Source organism: Pezoporus flaviventris, unplaced genomic scaffold (genome assembly GCF_033815535.1).
Source record: "Pezoporus flaviventris isolate CSIRO_AGI_PZ_B2104156 unplaced genomic scaffold, CSIRO_AGI_Pfla_v1 ptg000002l, whole genome shotgun sequence".
Classification (NCBI taxonomy): Eukaryota; Metazoa; Chordata; class Aves; order Psittaciformes; family Psittacidae; genus Pezoporus; species Pezoporus flaviventris.
This window is the reverse complement of record NW_026892550.1, coordinates 69370153-69386726: the sequence shown is the minus strand read 5'-3', so window position 1 is coordinate 69386726 and position 16574 is coordinate 69370153. Positions and strand designations below refer to the sequence as shown.

Genomic DNA, 16574 nt, shown 5'->3' with positions numbered 1-16574 from the left:
GGGGTCAGCAGGACCCTGCGGAGGGCGGCTGCAGCGGGATCTGCCGGTTCCAGGGCACAGGGTGCACTGACCCCCCCTTGTGACGTCGCGTGTGGCGAGGCCAGCCTGGCTCGTGCCTGGGGTCCTGCTGCGCACGCTGCGAGGTCTGCAGGGTCGAGCGAGGCTTCTCCTGTTGCTCTGGGTGCTCTGGGGCTGCTGTCAGCAGCACTCGCTGCCCATCCCAGAGCCATCACCAGTGTTTGCCTGGCCCTGCCCGGCTCAGGTAGACGCAGCGCATGACATGTGGAGAAACATTAAAAAAGCAGCAGAAAATCAAGGTGATGTAAACCTGCCCCAAAATCTGAATGCTACATATCCCGTCCGTCACGAGGCGAAGCGACGGGAAGGAAAATGGCGCTCCCGCGAGAACCGGGCGGAGGCAGCGGCGGCGGCTTTCCTCCGGCCGAGGGGCTGCGCCTGGTGGCGGCGGGACAAGAAGCTGCAGAGCACGGGCGTGCCGCCTCCACCTCCGCGTTGCGGGAAGGAACAAGGATGTCAGAACTGGAAAGAGGATGTTGATAAGAAAGATCAGGTACACCTTTTGCCCGATGTCGTAAACGTAACCGCAAGGCAGACACAGAGGTGCTTGGCTAATTGCTTGGAAGCGTATAAATGTCGTGTAATCCTTGTAATAAGCAATCCAGCTTGTACTCTACCTCTGGGTCCGTGCCTTCCATCCTCACAGTCAGGAGCACAGGCAAGCTGTTTGGTGCATTTAGACTGCTGCGAGGGGCCAGCTCCACCGCCTTGAGCACTGAACCTCGCCTGGAGCCCCAGCCACTTGCGGCTTTCCGCCCCGCTGCGGATGGGCTGGGGTGCGAGGGCCATGAGACTCCAACCGAGCACTTGGCTGGCCCCAGCAGCACCTGTACAAGTTACCGGCTGAGCCAGGCCTTGGGCGATGTGGCCTTTCCCCTGGCCATGAGCTGAGGTCCTTTCTTCTGGAGAAGCTGTGGCTCCCCCATCGCTGGCAGTGCTCAAGGCCAGGCTCGTCAGGGCTTGGAGCAACCTGCTCTAGTGGAAGGTGACCCTGCCCGTGGCAGGGGGTTGGGACTGGATGAGCTTTAAGGTCGCTTGTAACCCAAACCAGTCTGGGATACTATGATTCTGTGACATGAAGAGCAAAAGCTGCGTGCTCACTGTGCTCAGGGCTGTGGTTTCAGCTCCTGGAGGAGCTTACCAGAGCCACCTTCCTTTGCCAGGTACAGTGGGAGCACGTGTCAGTGGCTGAGGGTGGGAGTCCCAGTGTGATATCCAGCCCAGCCACATCCAGTCCTCTGCAGCTGGGCAGGGATCCTGGTAAGAGAGCCACGCTCATACCAGCCTTGGGCTCTGGGGCGTCGAGAGAGCTGCCTCTCCAAAGGACGGGTAGTCTCGTTGCCGGAAGGGTGCTGGTCCATGCCGCTGGCAGCTTTATGGCCACTTACAGGTGGTTTCATTTCCAGCCGCAGCAAAACTTGAGGGTAACTTCAGGACAACAAGCCTCCTGAGCGAGATGTAAAATGGAAAAGTTGAATCTGAGATGGTATTTCCGCCCCCTGGAGTGGTCTGAGGGGATGCCCCGGGGCTGAGGTGCAGAAAGAAGGTGGAAACAACGGAAAGGCTGTCCCGGACGAGAGAGGGGTTGAGGTGATGGGGGCTCCTGAGGGAAACACTGCTCCCAGATTTCCAGGAGCCTGCAGGTCTACATTAGCTCCAAATGAGAGGGGTTTCCCGTAACGAAAATGCTGCTCCCAGCCCTGTAGGTGGCTGCAGAGGTTCAGAGCTGCGGTGTGGGGAGGGTGCCTCTCCCTGAGGAGAGTGTGTGGGGCTGTGGAAGTGGGTGGAAAGGGCTGTGTGTGAAATAAAGGTTTTGGGAACCTGTGGAACAGTGGAAGGGGAAGGTTTGAGTGGGAGACGGTGGCGTGGGGTGGTTTTGGGGGTAACTGGGGAAGGGGCTTGAAACCTGGGTTTGAGGGAAAGACAAAGCGGATGGAAGAGCTGACCTGAACAAACAGCTTCAGGGAAGCTTCAAGCACAGCATGACTGGCCTTGCCTCTTCCCTGTGCATTTTGCAGGCTGCAGTTACCTTGATTATTGATAGAGTTCCATTTTTCCCACATGAAGGGTGAATATTGCTTCCCCAGACAGCTGTTACCTCGCAGTAGCCGGTAAAACACCAAGAAAGTATGTTCAGAGGAAGGAATGGGTGGGTCTTGTGGCTCAGCAGGATCCCCTTTAGCACCCAAGCTATTTTCATACCTTTGGGGTTCACCCCCCCCCCTCCCCCCCGCCTTGCTCTCTCCCCCTTCAACTTCCCCAGTTTGTTTCTTTATGATTTTTAAGGAAATTACTTAGGTTCGGTTTAGGGCATTCCTCCATCCCGGTTTGAGTGTTAGCCCGTTCCATCATCCTTCACTGTAATAACCGTATTTCGTGGTTTAAGCTGAGCCTGTAACCCAGAACCACACAGCCGCTCGCTCTTTCCTCTCCCTTCTTCCTCCCCCTGCTTCCCCTGAGCTCACCTGGTTTTGTCAAAGTTCATTCCTTGTTGGGATGATGGTCGGAGGGAAGTCAGGGTCAGTTGATGGTGACGTGAGGAGAGTTCTGCTGCTGCTGCTGGCTTTTCCCATGACTTTATTCTCCACTGATGATCATGACAGCACATTTCTTCTTTTCAAAGCCCAGAGTGGTGGGGATGGGCATCCAGCTGATGGGCTATAAAAGTGTTATATACCAGGCAACAGCATATAATTGAGTTCATTGGCTGTTTTCCCCCCAGACTGAATCTCCTTGAGGTACACACGGGAATTCCCCATCTTCCCCCATCACCCACCAAGTATATCCGGGTCCCTGAGCAAAAGCAGTCCCACGAGTGGGTCTGCCTTTACCTGAAGCAGGAATAACCCAGACCGTCTTCTCCAGCAAATTCTTCATGTGCACCACAGGAACTTTATCCCCTTCTACAGTATGTGAAAGTTCTGACTGGGCTGGGCCAGCCCTGTTGGCAGATCCTCTGGTGTTGACCAACCAGGTGGCCTTTGGTAAGTGTGTATCCCAATGCTTGAAAGTCCCACCACCCATTCCTCTCAGTGTAGTTTTTAACATCGTACCGTTCGATTTCCCAGAGGCTGGTGCATGGTAGGGGATGTGATATACCCACTCAATGCCATGCTCTTTGGCCCAAGCGTCTATAAGGTTATTCCAGAAATGAGTCCCATTGTCTGACTCAATTCTCTGTGGGGTGCTGTGTCACCACAAAATCTGTTTCTCAAGGCCCAGGATAGTGTTCCGGGCAGTGGCGTGGGGCACGGCGTGTGTCTCCAGCCATCCGGTGGTTGCTTCCACCACGGTAAGCACATGGTGCTTGCCTTGGCGGGTTGGTGGGAGTGTGATACAATCAATCTGCCAGGCCTCCCCATATTTGTACTTCAGCCATCGTCCTCCATACCAAAGAGGCTTTAACCGCTTGGCTTGCTTAACTGCAGCACGTTTCACACTCATGAATAACCTTGGCAATAGTGTCCATTGTTAAGTTCACCCCTTGATCACGAGCCCATCTGTATGTTACATCTCTGCCTTGATGGCATGAGGTGTCTTAGCAACAGCTAAAAACACCGGTGTGTTACCGCATTATTCTCAGACTAAAGTCAAAAACACAGCACTGCACCAGCTAGTAAGAAGGATGAAAATGACTGCTACTGCTGAACCCAGCACACCATACTGATGAAGAGTCTCATTTGTCGGTTTTATGTGCGTGGTCTGGCTGTTGGGTGCCACTGGGATCCTGGCAAAGTGATCTGGGAGAAGCGGGAAGGAAAATATCCATGTCTGTGTGGTCTTAATAGTAATCAATCAGTGCACTGCGTGATATGCCTGCACTTTCTTGCTTCAGCAGGCGGCTTTAACCTCATTTAGGTCAGTGTGAATGTATCCTGGAGGGGTCATTTCCCAGATTTTCCCCCTCTGAAAGCTGGAAGATTTTGTCTTAGGGGGGATTTTTAACCTGAGAAGCAGTGAGACTAAACTGGATTGATTTAAGTGCTCTGGGACAGAGCAAAACAGAAAATAGTGCAAGGCATCGCTGCAGAGTTGATTACTTCTTGTGTAAGAGCCACTGCTTGGGGTTCATCTCCTTCTCCCCTCTGCATTAAACAGCTCTGAGCCCTGATGTTTTTTCGGCACTGGACCAGCTCGACCTTGGTGGGGTTCCAGCAGTGAAGATGAGTGGCATTGGTTGGTGTTGGCTGTGGTTGGAGAGAGAAACGCCCCCAAATGGACCCCAGTAACGTCCCCCCAGGTACAAAGGGCATGTGCCAGCCACTCTGTGGCTCTCAACAAGGTCCCGGCCTGGCCTCTCACGCAGGAATGACTCTTCCTGGTCAATCCTATGAAACATGCCTAATGATTGCATTTGATCCTGCCTACCCCTGCCTGTGTCTGGCAGCATCAGACCTGCAGCAGAACAGACCCTCAATGCAGGGAACGTGTAGCACAGGCAAGCCTGCTCCTCCACTCCTGGGGTTATCCCAGCTTTACTACGTTATTTTTCATGAGGATTCAAGAATTAACTGGGGAAATGAACTGGTGGCACCTTGTAAGCGGCGAGGAGAATCAGACAGGCCAACCCAATATGGGTGATAAGCAACTTCTACCTTATTTGTGACGCAGTTCACACATATATAGGAGTGGTATTCAGCCACTCCTTCTTGGCGCAACAGTATTGGTTAGCCCCCCCACAGCTTCCTCCACATTGTCCTCCCAGGTCCGGTCTCCGACCACCTGTGGGGGCCACCCCCTGCCTTGCTTGCACAGTCCTCCAGAACTCTATGGTCCTGCTCTTAGAGTCATTCTGCAACAATTCCCCCCTTTTTCTTTGTGCAAGCAAGGCATTATGGGTTATTCTGTTCACCTGTTTTATCACACAACTATAAACAAGTCTAATAGCTACGATGATTAACCTAATCATGATACATAAGTGCAATACTTTTAAACAGCAGTGTCTGACTCAACCTGTAATGCCCCGTGAAGACAACCATCTAGTTATTCTTAGGATATTGCTCATTTACTATTGCTGGGTAAGCTGAGCCAGGGTTCTCAGCTGTGCGTGCATCGAATTAACATAATCAGAGAGACTCATACAAGACATTCCATCAGACTCTTCACATCTATGTCCCTGTTCCAACAACAAAAGGTTCTGCAGTGTTGCATGTCTTACAGAGTCAACATTAAAACAAATCGGGAATTGCCTTCGATGTAGAATTGTCTGCTTAGCAACTCAGCAACCCAGTCTGCTTAGTTGAGCTGAAGCACTTACAGTGATTTGGCATATTATGATTGGATACATGTTTTGAAGACCCTTAGTGACTAACATATAATTGCTTAAACACAGCTGTGAGAACTCAACCTTGAAAGCTTGCCAACAGTCCACAGTTCTCATTAACTTGGTGAATTCCAGCCTCTTACCTTGCTTGCTTAAGCTTCTTCGGGCCTCCCATGGCCTTGCTGTATCTTTCAGGACTATTCAAAGTTTATGTACCACTTATGCATTCTCCTGTGAGAACACCGTCTCCACATCTTCCCCCTTTATGTTTTATATATGGTTTGGGTGGCTCTACTTGAGCAGGGGATCCGGGCTAGATTATATTTCCAACATACGCCAACTAGAGGCTGCCTGGGCCTGCCCCTTTTTTCTGCTGTATGGCTCTCTGATAACAGGCTGTATAGCTCTCTGATCCTTCACATCAAGGTCTGGCATGGCATGTGTCCCCACCGCTCCACGCCTGCTGGGTTGCAGCCAACAGCGGAGCTAAAGGTTCTTCTTGGTGGCAAACACAGAAGCCAACCCAGTCTTGCCCTTGATTGTGGTAGCAGGCATTTGGTCAGCCTCAGTCCTTGCACCTTGTTGTCAATGCACAGTTTCACCTGCTTCATCCAGTAACAAGTTGCTACTACAGCAAGGCACACACACATTTACATTAGCAGAGTAACTGTTACAGGGTGCAGCAGCATGTTGAAGATGCTGATGGCAGTGAGGGACTAGCCAAAGAAATTTCTTACCAGTGGAATTCTCCCCCCCTCTTAAATTTGTTCCATCACCTGCTTTATAACACTACCATTGTATTAAAATTTTTCTAGCTTTTGCCTTAGCATTTTCTAGCAGCTACTGCAAATTTCCATACTCTAACATCTCTTTTACAAGTGACAAATCTATACAGTACAAGGTGCAGTTTCTTATTAGCAACTAGCTAGTAAATACAGGTGGTTTTATACACAAAATCACAACCTCTAATAATAGCTATTTTACAAGCACACATATTCAGGATGTTACTTTTCAGTTGCCCCCAAGTGATGTTTTGCAGTTATTTGTTCTTTCTCTTCCTCTATCTCATTCTGCTTGGGGTAATCACGGTCAGCTCCTGTAGCTGAGGCATCAGGTTTATCCATTCGTCTGTCCAGCTCATGGCAAGGCTTGACAAACTTTGCAGGCAGTCACCATGGACCTGTAGGCAGGAGGACACCAATATACCCCCTCCCCCAGGTTATCAGTTCTTCAGTTCTTGAGAAGTAGACGGGTTAAACAGGTTAAGTGCAGCATCATTACTCTCTCTCCCTCCCCCCCTCTTTTTAAGTCCCTGCAAAAGCCATCATTACTCCCACTACAGTCCCACGTACAGAACGTGGCACAAGGACCCTGTGGAGACTAACAGCAAACCAGCTCCGAGAAGCATCACTGCAGTGCGAGGTGGCAGGCTCAACCTTAGCGGGCGTCCCCGCAGAGGCTCTGCCTCCCCCACATCGTATGAGGCTTGGGCTTTTATACTGACCAAAATGCACACTCATTCCGACACAGGTGGCCAGCCTGTGCTGGAAGAAGTGGCCAGCAGTATCTACAGAGGTCTCCAAGGGTTGATAGAAACCTGGGCATACTTATATTTACCAACTTCTAGTACATGAGTATCACAGAGAAACTGTATGGGCTCCCCCTGTCAGTTGCAAGAAAAAATCATAACATACACAGCTTGAGTATAAGAGGATTGTAACGCATACGTGGTCACTGTTTGTCAGGCCTCCTTAACTATTTTGAGATCAAGAGCTTCCCACTCTTTAGCCCCCTGCTGTGTAGTAAACACAGGATATGCAAAGATGCCCATTGCAGAAAATTCCCCGGTAATGTTCACCTCTTTGATTATCCATTGTTACAACTGAGCGTCTCCAGGGCCAGTAAGTCTGAGCAGACCCACCCGGGAGACGAAGAGTCAGGGTCTGGAAGCAGAGGATATAAATCTGGCTCGGATTCAGGGGATTCGGGGGCTGATCCTGCGCCGAACTCGGGGTCTCCGTTGCTCGCAGCTGTGTCTTTCTTATCAGATGTATCTCGTTCGGTATGTAGCCATCTGCAGACCTGGCTCCTCCGTGACTGAGTTAAAAATTTTTTCACTCTAGGGCATAGTGGGTTGGAGAGGCTCGCGGTTCCTTTAAATCTCCCGCTCGCGCATGATCCCTATTTTCTACTGCGTGCTTCAAAGTGGCGCCGCAATCGATCCGGCGCCGAGGCACCGCCCTCTTTCTTTCGGATTCCTCGGCATTTATCATACGTATACCTTCTAATATACTTTCTCTGTCCTTTTCAAAGTCCCTACTTTCGGAACTGGGGTGGTGGGGGAGCAGGGGGTTGCACCTCCTCCGCGGCACCTTCTGATGGAAGGGGAGAAAAGGAAGGGGGTGGGGGTGGGGGGTGGGGGGAAACCCTGTGCTCCCGCGAGTTGGGGGGGGGGAACGAGTTGTAATCTTCCCCCGGTTTCAACCGACCGGGGACGTCTGTTCCTAGTTTCTCCGTTGCTACCGCGGCAGTTTTCTTTTCTGCCTTGTATCTTTTTATACAGTTCATTACTTCCCTCCGTGGTTTACCGAGTTTCTTTGCCTTTTTATAATCATTAAGCACTGAGTCAAATAGTTCATCACCAAACTTTCGCCACTCACTCTCCTCAAATATTGTATTAGGATCTGCAAAAAAAATCCCTTAGCCTTCCCTAGCCGCTAGACCTGCTAGCTGCTTTAGAGTCTCAGGCTCAATTCCCCGCTTTATAAAAAGCACTGTAAAAAGTTCAGGGCTCAGTTCCCCGCTCTTATAAAAAGCACTGTAATAAGTCCAGGGCTACCTCTCGGTCCATTTTCATGGCCAGCCTTTTCCGGATCATCTTCTTCTGGGTCGTCCTGTAACCTCGGTCTCCGGATCGGCCTCCCGACGCAGCAGTGTCTGGTTCGCCCCAGCGGCGGATTCCTTTCGGTTAGTCCGAGCACCCGGGTCCGTCACGCCACCGCAGCAGCATTGCCCGCGCTTCCCGGCCACTGCCGCCGGCGCCGCTCACTCGCCGTTCCAGGTCCCCGTCGAGCGGGGCCGTGTATCCGGGTCCCCGTTAAACCGGGGCCCTGTATCCGGGTCCCCGCTAGTCGGGGCCCTGTATCCGGGTCCCCGTCGACCGGGGCCCTGTATCTGGGTCCCCGCTAGTCGGGGCCCTGTATCCCGGGTCCCCGCTAGTCGGGGCCCTGTATCTGGGTCCCCGTCGACCGGGGCCCTGTATCCGGGTCCCCGTCGACCGGGGCCCTGTATCCCGGGTCCCTGCTAGTCGGGGCCCTGTATTCCGCGTCCCCGCTAGTCGGAGCCCTGTAATCCGGGTCCCCAGCGACCAGGGCCCTGTAGTCTGCGTCCCTGTTCGGGCGCCATTTGTAAGCGGCGAGGAAAAGCAGACACGCTAACCCAATATGGGTGATAAGCAGCTTCTGCTTTATTTGTGACGCAGTTCACATATATATAGGAGTGGTATTCAGCCACTCCTTCTTGGCACAACAGTATTGGTTAGCCCCCCCACAGCTTCCTCCACATTCTCCTCCCAGGTCCGATCTCCGGCCACCTGTGGGGGCCACCCCCTGCCTTGCTTGCACAGTCCTCCAGAACTCTATGGTCCTGCTCTTAGAGTCATTCTGCAACAGCACCTAAAGACTAGATTTTATGGGGAGGAAAAAAAATATTAACGTAGGGACAGCATCTGCAACCAATGGGATTCACCTTCTTCTACCCCATAAATATTAATTTTGGCATTTTGAGCCTGTGTCGTGGAGCCAACATCATGGAGCCCCTTGAGAGGCAGGAGGGAAGTCTGCACTGGAGATGTGTCATGGTTTCAACCCAGCCGGCAGCTAAGGACCACGGGGCCACTTGCTCACCCCTGTTCTGTTCCCCTGGGTCAGCTGTCCTGTCTCTGCTTCCTCCTGGCTTCCCCTCCTCCCTGGCAGAGCATGAGACTCAGAAAGTCCTTGGTCAGACTAAACATTACTTAGCAACAACTAAAAACATCGGTGTTATCAGCGTCGTTCCGAGGCTAAAGTCAAAAACACAGCACTGCACCAGCTACTAAGAAGGAGAAAAATGACGGCTACTGCTGGACCCAGGACAGTAAGGAAACATTTTTCCTTGCTACCTGCAAGTGTAAACTCAACATCCCCAAGCTTTCATACACATAGCCCTTTACAAAATCTTAACTACTTCCATTGCCAGATAACATGCCCACCATTTTGGAGTCTGTCCTGGACTTCTGGGTGGCCCACTGCATGCTGCCTGGTGCTCTTCAGATACAGCCCAGCAAGGGTTCCCAGTCCCTCTCCCCCTCCTGTCTCCAGACCAGAGAGCACTGTCCCTTCCCTTTGCTGCAGCAGCAAGGGAGCACTGGAAAAAGAAGCGGGCAAGACTACTGGGAAAACGGTGACAAGCTATTCCGCTGTCGGGAAGGAGCAGTGCTCTCAAACAGCTGTGTGTGCAAGGCACTGCAGCAGGTCTGCATGTGCCTCCCTTGGGTGCTGTCCCCAAGCAATGGGGTGGTGCTGGCCACCTCCAGCCAGTGGCCCAGTGTCAAGGAGGAAGCCTCGGCCACGGGGCAGCAGTTCCAAAGGTGATGACCCGCAGAGAATGTCACTGTCAGCTCATTGTGATGTGTGCGGAGAGCTGACAGGGAAGCAAAGACCTACTGAGGAGGCCACTGCCAGTGACTGTGGCCACCCTGTGGGCAGAGGGACAGTTGCCCCACATGCAGGCACCTCACATGGCGCACTGGGGTCATATTTCTTCTCCCAGCTGGGCACAGCAGATGATCCTGAGGTACCCCGGACACCACAGGGTGCAGATGGCGTCTTCTTCCTGGGAGAGGAAACGTTGCAGCTCAGAGCTGGACAAAGCAGCAGCTTTTCTCCCCAGCCTTGTTTCTAGCGACTACCTCGGGACCAGCTTTCAGGCAGTCCACGGAGTGCTGCTCTTTGCAGATATTTCAGGTAGGGTGCGCAGGGAGGAGCAACTGTGACATCGAGGAACGTGAGCCATTCTGGCACACACCAGGCCCTTTGGAGCCCTGCCCCTGCTGCTGATAGTGAGTGGCCATAATGAATGCTGAGGTCTTCTGCTGGGATTCCCAAAAAGGATGGGCTATCATGGGTGGTTAAGCACTGCTGCAACCCACACTGTGTTGGGGCATGGGAAGGTGCCGGGCTGGGCACCCCGGCTGGCCAGTGTGGAACTGGCTGCCAGGTCCTTTGGTCCCCAGGGCATTCATTTCCTGATTTCTGGGTGTCTCTGTTACAGATTTCACCTCTTTGACAGAGCACTGTATCTGGAAGGGTGGTTCACAGAGAGGCACTGATGAGTTGGCGGAAGACCTCAATCACTACCTGTGTGACGTTTTGGAGGGTAAGAGCCATGCTGCAGGACTGCCTGGCGGCAGGCCATAGGGCTGCTCATGGAATGGGGAGGCTGGTATCCTGGGCAACCTAGTCCTGCTTCCTTGGAAGGGCTGGGACTTTCTGTGGCCTGGAGGAACAGTGAGAACAGCCAGGCTCTCCTGGCAAGTCAGGACAAGTGCAGGTCCTTTCTGCTCCCCACTGTGGCCAAGGAGGCACCCACTTTCTCAGCAGCCACCTCTGTGCTTCTGATGGGAACACCCAGCTCCATGGTGCCTGGGGGCCCAGAGCAGGCTGAGAGCACCAAGCAAGTGCCAGCGCACAAGTGACCTGGACATGCTGGCACTGGCGTTGTGTGGGAAAGACAGGGAGAGACAGAGACCCTTCCAAGCCCATTTTCTCAGGGGATGTCTTGACCCTTCTGAGCTGATTATGAGCACATTCTGGACACCCCTTTGGCAGCATTTGTAAAGAAAAGCAGAAGAGGCCTCGAAGAGGATGAAGGGTCTAGAGCATCTCTCCTACAAGGAAAGGCTGGGGGAACTGGGCCTGTTTAGCCTAGGGAAGAGAAGGCTTCAGGGGATCTTACAGTAATGTGTCTAAAACTTCAAGGGAGGGAGCAGATTAGACAGAGCTAGGCTCTTTCCAGTGGTGCTCATTGTCAGGACCAGAGGCCATGCCATGGGCACGCACTGAAGCACAGCAGTTTCCCTCTGTAAGTTGGGAAACACTTTTTGGCTGTGAGAGGTGACTGACTGATTGCCAGGGAGCTTGAGAAATCTTCCTCTTTTGGCTCTTCCAAAGCCATCTAGCCAGCGTCCTGGGCAGCTGGCTCTGCCCCGCTTGAGAGCAGGGTTGGACCAGATGGACCCCAGAGGTTCCTTCCAGCCTCCACCATTCTGAAAATTAGGTGGCAGCTTGAGGCCATGCCTCTGTGCCTTCTGTGCAGGTACCAGGGCTGCAGCCCCTGGGAGCCTGGGAGGCAGGCCAGGGTGGTGCTTTTCCTAAGCTGTGCCGGATAGTGCACCGTCGCCTGGGTGCTCCGCTCTGAGCACGGGGGCTTCCTTTGTGGATTATGGAAGAAGGTGTCCACATGACTCTTCCTTTCCTTCCCTCTGTCTCCAGACATGCTGACTCTTGGAGGTGACATCTTGAAGTTTGCTGGTACGTACTTAGGATGATGATGCCCATGGGTATTAATCTGCAGCACGGGACTGCTGTGGCAGCTCTGCTGTCCTCCTTCAGAGGCTCTGTGCAGCACCTTGAGCCATCTTCCTGGCCACTCTCATACGCCTTTGCAGCGCCCTTTCTCCAGGCTTCTCTTCCCACCCTGGGCCTGCAGTTTGGCTTCGGCAAGGGTGGTGGCTCCCCTCCCTCTGCCTCAGCTTGCAGGGCTCTGTGCTGGGGGTGAGGGCAGAGGCAGCACTGAGAGGAGGAGACCTACTAGAAGGTGAAGCCGAAGGCATTTATTGGAGTGCTGGTGAGGGACGGGGGGACGGGGGAATGGAGGGACGGGCTGGTGACAGCACAGCTCAGGCTGCCAGGCCGCAAGAGGAGGAGGAGTCCCAGCGAGTCCAGAGGTCCTCCAGAGGCCTATGGCCTCCCACAAGTCCATCTTTTTCAGCACGTCATCTGGTTTCTGCTGTCCCTGCCATGGAGCGTAGGTCAGGGAGAGTCAGGTCTCAGCAGAGCCTTGACGTTCCCTTGCTTTCCCCAGGGGATGCTGTGCTGCTGCTGTGGAGAGCAAGACCCAGTGAGATGGCCAAGACCATCAGCCTTGTGGTGCACTGTAGCTGGCAGATCCAGAAGAAGTACCGGAGGCATGACATGCTCGTGGGTCAGAAATTCCGACTTAAGATAGGTACAAGTGCTGTGCCAGGTGCAGATCTGTGGCACTCTCCTGTGCTTCACACTGGCAGGGAATGCGGGGATCCCCGCCTGGGGCTAGCGCCAAAGGAAAGCATCTCCTGCAAGCATTCAAGGGGCCACCTGTAGTTGGACACCAGACCACTGGGTTTGTGTGCGTTCACAGTTAGAATTAAACCTGGCAAGGGATCTGAAAGATAACAGGAAGAGCTTCTATAGGTATGTAGCAAATAAAAAGACAGACTAGGGCAACATGGGCCCTCTCCAGAAGCTATCAGGAGAACTGGCTACCCTGGATTTGGAGAAGGCTGAGGTTCTTAATGACTTCTTTGCCTCAGCCGTCACTGGCAAATGCTCTGAGCACACCACCCAAGTCCTGGAAGGCAGATGCAGGGACTGTGAGAATGAAGACCTTCGGCCCACTGTAGGAGGGGATCTGGTTCAAGATCATCCTAAGAACCTGAATGTGCACAAACCCATGGGAACTGATGCAGTCCGTCTGCGGTTCCTGAAGGAGCTGGTGAATGAAGTTGCAACTGTCCATCATATTTGAAAAATCATGGCAGTCATGTCAAGTCCCTGACGACTGGAAAAAGGGAAATATAACCCCCATTTTCAAGAAGGGGAAAATGGATGACCCAGGGAACTACAGACCAGTCAGTCTCACCTCTGTGCCTGGCAAAATCTTGGAGCAGATTCTCCTGGAAGGCATGCTAAGGCACATGAAAAACAACAAGGTGCTGGGTGACAGCCAGCATGGCTTCACTAAGGGGAAATCCTGCCTGACCAATTTGGCGGCCTTTTGGGTGACATGGTCTAGTGCGAGATGGCAGTGGGGTTGGATCTAGGTGATCTTAAGGTCCTTTCCAGCCCTCACTGTTCTATGGTTTTATGATTCTGTGAAGCTCAAAGGAAGAGCAGGTGTCAGGTTGAATACTGGGGTCTTTGAGCATCTGCTGTCGGCCAGATGCCTGCAGGAGGAACTTATCCCTTCATTTTTCAGGTGGAGGCAGCTTTGCATCCTTTTCCGTGTTGGATTCTCCCCTGCCTTTCACAAAGAGCAAAGGAGAGCTGCATTGCTTAAGGCTGTGAGAAGGGTTTTGCAGGCTGTAGTTTTTCTTGAGCAGACAGCTACAACCCGCCTGCATGTAAAGGGGGTGGGCGGTGATCAGGGGCTTGGTTTGCTGGGTTTCTGGGGCAGGTTAAGACAGCCAGCACTCTCAACACAGTGTCACTGTCCACTTGGTTTGTCTATTTCTTAACACCCATTTAAGGGTCCTGTGTCAGTAGCCCCTCGAGAAGGATGGAGGATGCCCTCCCCCTCCATAATGACCATCTCCCCACTGGGGTTCAGATTGGCTTCTGAACAGCTGAAATGCTGGAGGCTGTAGAGCTCTGCTTCTCCCTCTCTCTCTCCCAGGGATCTCTGCAGGGAATATGCACCACCTGAGGTTTGGAGACGAGAGGCAGCAGTACTTCTGTGTCATTGGCAAGGCCCTGGAGGATGTCTGTGAGGCCGAAAAGCTTGCGGAAGCAGGTGAAATTGTCCTCTCAGCCTCCTGCTGGGAGCTATGTGAGAAGCACAGGCTCAGAACCAGCCATATTGCGGGCAAAACAGCTGTGAAGGTAGGTGGATGGGACAGCATCTAGAGCCATTCTGAGGACCTGGACCTGAAGGAGGGAGGCCTCAGAAAGCTGAAGAGCTGAATGTGGAGAGAGTTGTAGCTCTGAAAGGGGAGAGCAGCTGATGCTCTTGTCCTTTTATGTTAGGAGTAACTCTGGGCTGGGCTTGCTTGGTTTGAGGGGTCAGGAGGCACTGGAAGAGTTTTGGCCCCACCAGCAGTGTCCTCCGTGGGTCACGGAGCTGTTGACAGCTGGGGGATGCTTGGAAGACGTCTGCTCAGCTCCAGGGTTTCTGAGGAAGCACTGCTGTCCTGTCCAGCCAGATAGGCTTCTTCTCCCCTTTTCTGGACAGTGACAGTGGAGGGCAGGATCTGTCCCCTGGGACTCCTGGAGAAGCCAGTGTCAAGTGCTTTCCTTCTGTGTACCTTCAGGTTACGGGCATGAACCAGATGTCTCTGTCGGAATGCCAAAATGTTTTAGACAAGCTTCCACAGAAGGAGAAGTGCTGCTTCACGGAAAACGAATGTGAGTGCCAGATTCACCTTGTTTTGGTTTTGCTTGGAAACGTGGGGCCTGGCTGCTGCAGGGGTCAGGGATGAACTACCGCTCCCCTCTTCCCCTCTCAGTTAGCAGTCATGCTTTTGGCCCTCTTGTGCATCAGCTGGGGCAGTTGCTGCTGCTGCCATCTCCTTCCAGGGGACAGCTCTGCCCTAAGCACCTGCAGGTGGCAACACAAGCAAACGCAGGAGTCTCTCCCCTGTTGCCAGTGCTAGCCCCTGCTTTCCAACAGCTCGTAGTCCCATCTTCCCACAGCAACCATGTGTGTTTCCTCTCCGCAGATGCTGTCAGGCCTGCTCTTTTCTTGAACCCTGATACTGATGTGGGAGACATATTTAGTTACATCCCAAAAGCTGTTCTCAGGAAGGTACGCCTGGGCCGTTGCTGCTGGGGCTGCTTTTTTTGCAGGGCAGAAGAAGTGGTGCATTCAGAGAGGGAGTTTCCATGAGAGCAAGCCAAACAAAGAAAATGCATCCCGAGATGACAATGTGGGCAAATTGGGCCAAGGGGCACAGGTGCTGCACCACTGGATGAGTTGTCCTCAGAGAGATGGGTGGTGGGGCAGACATTTGCATCTCTTGTCTTTTCTGTGGGTATGGCTCTTCATGTTCTGTGGACGTGATGGCAGGATAGAGGGGAGAATCCACTGAAGCCCCATGAGCATCGCTCAGTGTCACCACTCATGTCCGTAACTGTCCCAAGATGGGGTGTTACCGGAGCGCCCTTCTCGCCTTTGTCATTTGTGTTCTGATTTGGTATCTGACTGCTGCAAGCTGGGCAGCCTGCCGACCATTTAAACCGAGAGGAGGATCTTCTCTTCCCCTACTAGTACCTGCTATTGCCAGGACACCAGCTCTCCCTTTGTACCTGGCGTGGGCAGCCCCTGGGAGAGCAGGCTTGTGAAGCCGTCATGCTCTTGTCTTCCAGCTTGAAGACAGAGTGCCGCAGGACTTCCTCTGTGAGCTACGGCCAGTCACCATCCTCTTCCTCCACCTGAATTTTGATACAAAGGACATAGTATCTTTCCGCAGTGTCCTCAGTGAAGTCAGCAGCCTGATGCAGGAAATCGTCTGTCCTCACAAGGGTGAAGTGAACAAAGTCTTCCTGTTTGACAAAGTGAGTGTGAGGTGGAATCATCTCCCCCCAACCCAAGAGGGTGGATACTGAGCAAGAGGGGAAGGTTCCTTCTTAGGCATTGTGGCAAGATGTGCTGCATCTGTCCTTGGCAGGGCTGTACATTCCTTTGTGTGTTCGGACTCCCTGGAGTAAAGCTGGCCCATGAGAGCATTCATGCCTTGCAGAGTGCTTTTCAGATCTTCAACTCGTGCTCCAAGATCATTGCAAAAACAGGGTGAGTGTCTGGTGGGGCTGAGGGAGCGCATGCTGCCTGGGCCAGCGTAAAGCAGAGGAAGAAAGAGTGTTGCGTCTAGCTTACCCTCCCCTGTCCTCCCTTCCTTGGCAGGAAGGAAACAGTGCCCTGAGAGGTGGCAGGCAACCCCTGGGCTTATCCCTGGGCAGCCAGGCAGAGTGTCTCCAAGCACACCCTGCTAGCCACCATGCTGGAATGAGCCCTAGTGAAGGCGAGAGGCTCCTTGGTGCCAGAAGCAGCACCTTCTGGGTGACTGGCCTGTGAACAGTGATGGGGCCTAGACACCTGATCTTACATTGCTGTCATCACAGGCAGTGACGCTGTGGCACCTTCTTCCCTCCCTCTTTTCCCACTGGTCACAGGTCACAGCTCAGGGAAGGGGGTCTCAGGAGAAGTGCCCAAAAGTTCCTGC

At 53.1% G+C, this 16574-nt stretch overlaps 1 protein-coding gene across 1 annotated transcript in view; it reads left to right on the top strand.

The window, feature by feature from the left end:
* Nucleotides 1-390: 390 nt before the first annotated feature.
* LOC133274725 (adenylate cyclase type 10-like) overlaps nt 391-16574 on the top strand; it is a 28277-nt gene continuing 12093 nt past the window's right edge. Inside the window, exons 1-11 of the mRNA XM_061464278.1 lie at nt 391-533; nt 9888-9968; nt 10151-10344; nt 10652-10756; nt 11872-11910; nt 12464-12607; nt 14033-14238; nt 14667-14760; nt 15075-15160; nt 15721-15909; nt 16023-16144. Coding sequence (XP_061320262.1) covers nt 391-533; nt 9888-9968; nt 10151-10344; nt 10652-10756; nt 11872-11910; nt 12464-12607; nt 14033-14238; nt 14667-14760; nt 15075-15160; nt 15721-15909; nt 16023-16144 — 1403 coding nt within the window. The remainder of the gene's footprint in view (nt 534-9887; nt 9969-10150; nt 10345-10651; nt 10757-11871; nt 11911-12463; nt 12608-14032; nt 14239-14666; nt 14761-15074; nt 15161-15720; nt 15910-16022; nt 16145-16574) is intronic.